This window comes from Oncorhynchus clarkii, chromosome 18, assembly GCF_045791955.1.
Source record: "Oncorhynchus clarkii lewisi isolate Uvic-CL-2024 chromosome 18, UVic_Ocla_1.0, whole genome shotgun sequence".
Lineage (NCBI taxonomy): Eukaryota > Metazoa > Chordata > Actinopteri > Salmoniformes > Salmonidae > Oncorhynchus > Oncorhynchus clarkii.
The window spans coordinates 27,633,938-27,636,872 of NC_092164.1; the positions used below are offsets into that span (position 1 = coordinate 27,633,938).

General features: G+C 48.5%; 1 protein-coding gene across 1 annotated transcript; it reads left to right on the forward strand.

Annotated features, from left to right (window-relative positions):
• Nucleotides 1-374: 374 nt before the first annotated feature.
• On the forward strand, nucleotides 375-1,511 carry LOC139372286 (piggyBac transposable element-derived protein 4-like; the record flags this gene model as incomplete). Its single annotated transcript, XM_071112033.1, has 4 exons — nucleotides 375-573; nucleotides 803-835; nucleotides 975-1,178; nucleotides 1,258-1,511. Coding segments are annotated over exons 1-4 (690 nt in total), but the record flags the coding sequence as incomplete, so codon positions are not given.
• Nucleotides 1,512-2,935: the final 1,424 nt, after the last annotated feature.

Here is a 2,935-nt window from a genome sequence, read left to right on the forward strand (position 1 = left end):
GTTCAGAGACAAAATAAAAACAATTTCAGACAAAATAAAAAAATTCTGACAAAATAAACATTTCTTGAAAGCATTGTTTACAAATGGGGAATACAGTCAAATGCTATAAAGGTGCTGCAGATGACAGTCCCCCCAGTTCTCACTTTGCTGAAGCCATGAGTGCATTTTTCAGTGCCCAACAGGTCGTAGATCAGATTTGTTTCAGATGTCCAGGAGGAACAAGAGAACAATGACTTAGAAGAGGAGGAGGTATCTGAAGAAGAAGATGGCGAAGAATATAACCCAGAGCACGATGCATCAAGAAAAGCAAAGCAACATGATCCTTGTCACCATATGACAACCAGGGCAGGATGGCAGCACAAAATGTCATAAGGATGACGCCAGGGCCCACAAGACATGCAGTTGCCCATGCCCAGGCCATCGCCTCAACATTCTACATGTTCTTCACACCAGCCATCAAAATAATCATCCTGGAGATGACACATTTGGAGGGTTTCCGTACATATGGAGACAACTGGAAAAGGATGGATGAGATTGACCTGCGAGCCTACATAGGGCTGCTAATTTTAGTGGGTGTGTATAGGTTCCGATGCGAGGCTACATGTAGTAGCAGAGAGTGGAATGGTGAATGTCCCTGCCACGATGCCACTGAAAGTCTTTCACACTTTCTAAAGAATGCTACGATTTGATAACCGTAAGTCAATACCTGCAAGACGTGTGAGAGACAAACTGGCGGCCATAAGAGAGGTTTGGGGGAAGTGGGTGGAGCATCTGCCATAACCCTACAACCCTGGGCCTGAAGTAGCAGTGAATGAGCAACTGGTTCCATTCAGAGGTACATTTTTAATTTCACATCTGTAATGTAAGTGATTTTTACAGTTCATTTTATTATGTATTGCTGTAATGTCATTGATTTATGTGATTGTTTTCTGACACTGATACTAATTATTGATCATAATCTCTTTTGTCAAAAGGTTGGTGTTCTTTCCGGCAGTATATGCCCAGCAAGCCAGCAAAGTATGGCATCAAGATATGGGTGGCAAGTGATGCGCAATCCAACTACACTTGGAAGATGCAATTCTACACAGGGAAGCCGACAAGTGGAGGCCCGGAGAAGAACCAGGGGATGCGGGTTGTGCTTAATGTGACAGATGGACTGAGGGGGCACAATGTCATATGTTACAATTTCTTCACCTCTAATAGATCCTGAAGAGGAAGATCACCATGGTTGGCACAGTTAGAAAGAACAAGCCTGAGCTCCCCCTGCACTCCTTGCAACAAGGGAGAGAGAGGCCTTCTCATCAAAGTTTGCCTTCACCCCCACCACCACTCCAGTTTCCTCCCTCCCAAAGAGGAACAAGATTGTGGTCCTCCTGAGCACACTGCACAAAATGTCTGAGATTAGTGATCGCGAGGACAGGAAGCCAGCCATCATCCTGGATAACAACCACAACAAAGGAGGCGTGGACAACCTGGACAAGGTGGTTGGAACTTACAGCTGCAGGAGGATGACTGCTCGCTGGCCCCTGGTCATCTTCCATAACATCATTGATGTGTCTTCATACAATGCCTTTGTGATATGGACAAGATCAACCCTACCTGTATGCCTGATAAGTGGAACAAGAGGAGAGTGCTCCTGGAGCAGCTGGGAAAGGCACTAGTAACTCACACATTCAAAGAAGGGAGCGCCTCCCCCGCACAGCAGCCTCTGCAGCACTTGTGAAAGCTGTTCAGGGTGCTGAATCGTGTCCTGATCCAGCTGAGGCTAGTGGAGGCAAGTGGAGGAGATGCCAATTCTTCCCCTCAAAGAAGGACTGTAAAACAAATACTATGTGCTGCACATGTGATAAATACATATGTAAAGTCCATGCACACACACTTGCATACTGTCCTACATGTGCAATTTAGAGTTGATTGATTTATGTTCTTCACGTTTCTGTTTTGTGTCTATCTTATTTTATTCTTATTTATTTATCAGGTTTGAAGGTAAGACCAGGTGCAGACAGTGTGAAGTAACACAAGTTTATTAAATCATACACGGGCAGGCAAACGTACAGGATAGCAGACAGGCTCAGGGTCAAGGCAGGCAGAGTAGTGGGGCAAAGGAAACAGTAGACAAAGGGCGGTAAGACACATGAAAGGTAGGATGAATCGAAGGGTTCCGGTGAAACAGAAGACGAACAGCAGAGGGGCTAATGATTTTGAAGATGTGAAATGGGCTGAGAGTTTGCGGGATTCCACCCGGAGGGTCAGATCCTGGGTAGACAGCCATACCATCTGCCCGAGATGATACCAGGGAGCCGGGGCCGGTGGCAATCCACTTGTCATTGATACCTGGGGGAGATCTTGAGGAGGGCCGTCTAGGCTCTCCTCCAGGAACGAGCGGCGGACAAACATCTGGGTAGAAGGTCTGCCGACCTCTTCTTCCTGCCCAGGGAAGAGTGGGGGCTGATACCCCAGGGAACACTCAAAAGGAGATAGGCCCGTGGCAGAGCAGGGAAGGGTGTTGCGGGCATATTCGACCAACACCAGCAGCTGGCTCCAGGTGGTGAGGTTGGCGGAGACAAGGCAGTGCAGAGTAGTCTCTAGGTCCTGGTTGGCTTGCTCCAACTGGCCGATGGACTGGGGGTGGAACCTGGAGGACAGGCTGGCTGACGACCCAATGAGGGTGCAGAACACCTTCTTGAACGGGGACGAGAACTGAGGGCCCCGGTCAGAGACCATGTCAACTGGTAGTCCATGGAAGTCTGGATGACGTGCTGCACCATGAGCTGGGCCATCCCTTTGGCAGAGGTTAGTTTGGGGAGAGGAATGAAGTGGGCAGCTTTGGAAAACCGATCCACCACCGTCAGGATGGCGGTGTTGCCATCAGATGGGGGAAGACCTGTGACAAAGTCTGGAGGAGTGGGTCCACTACAGGACTGCGGGTACAGAT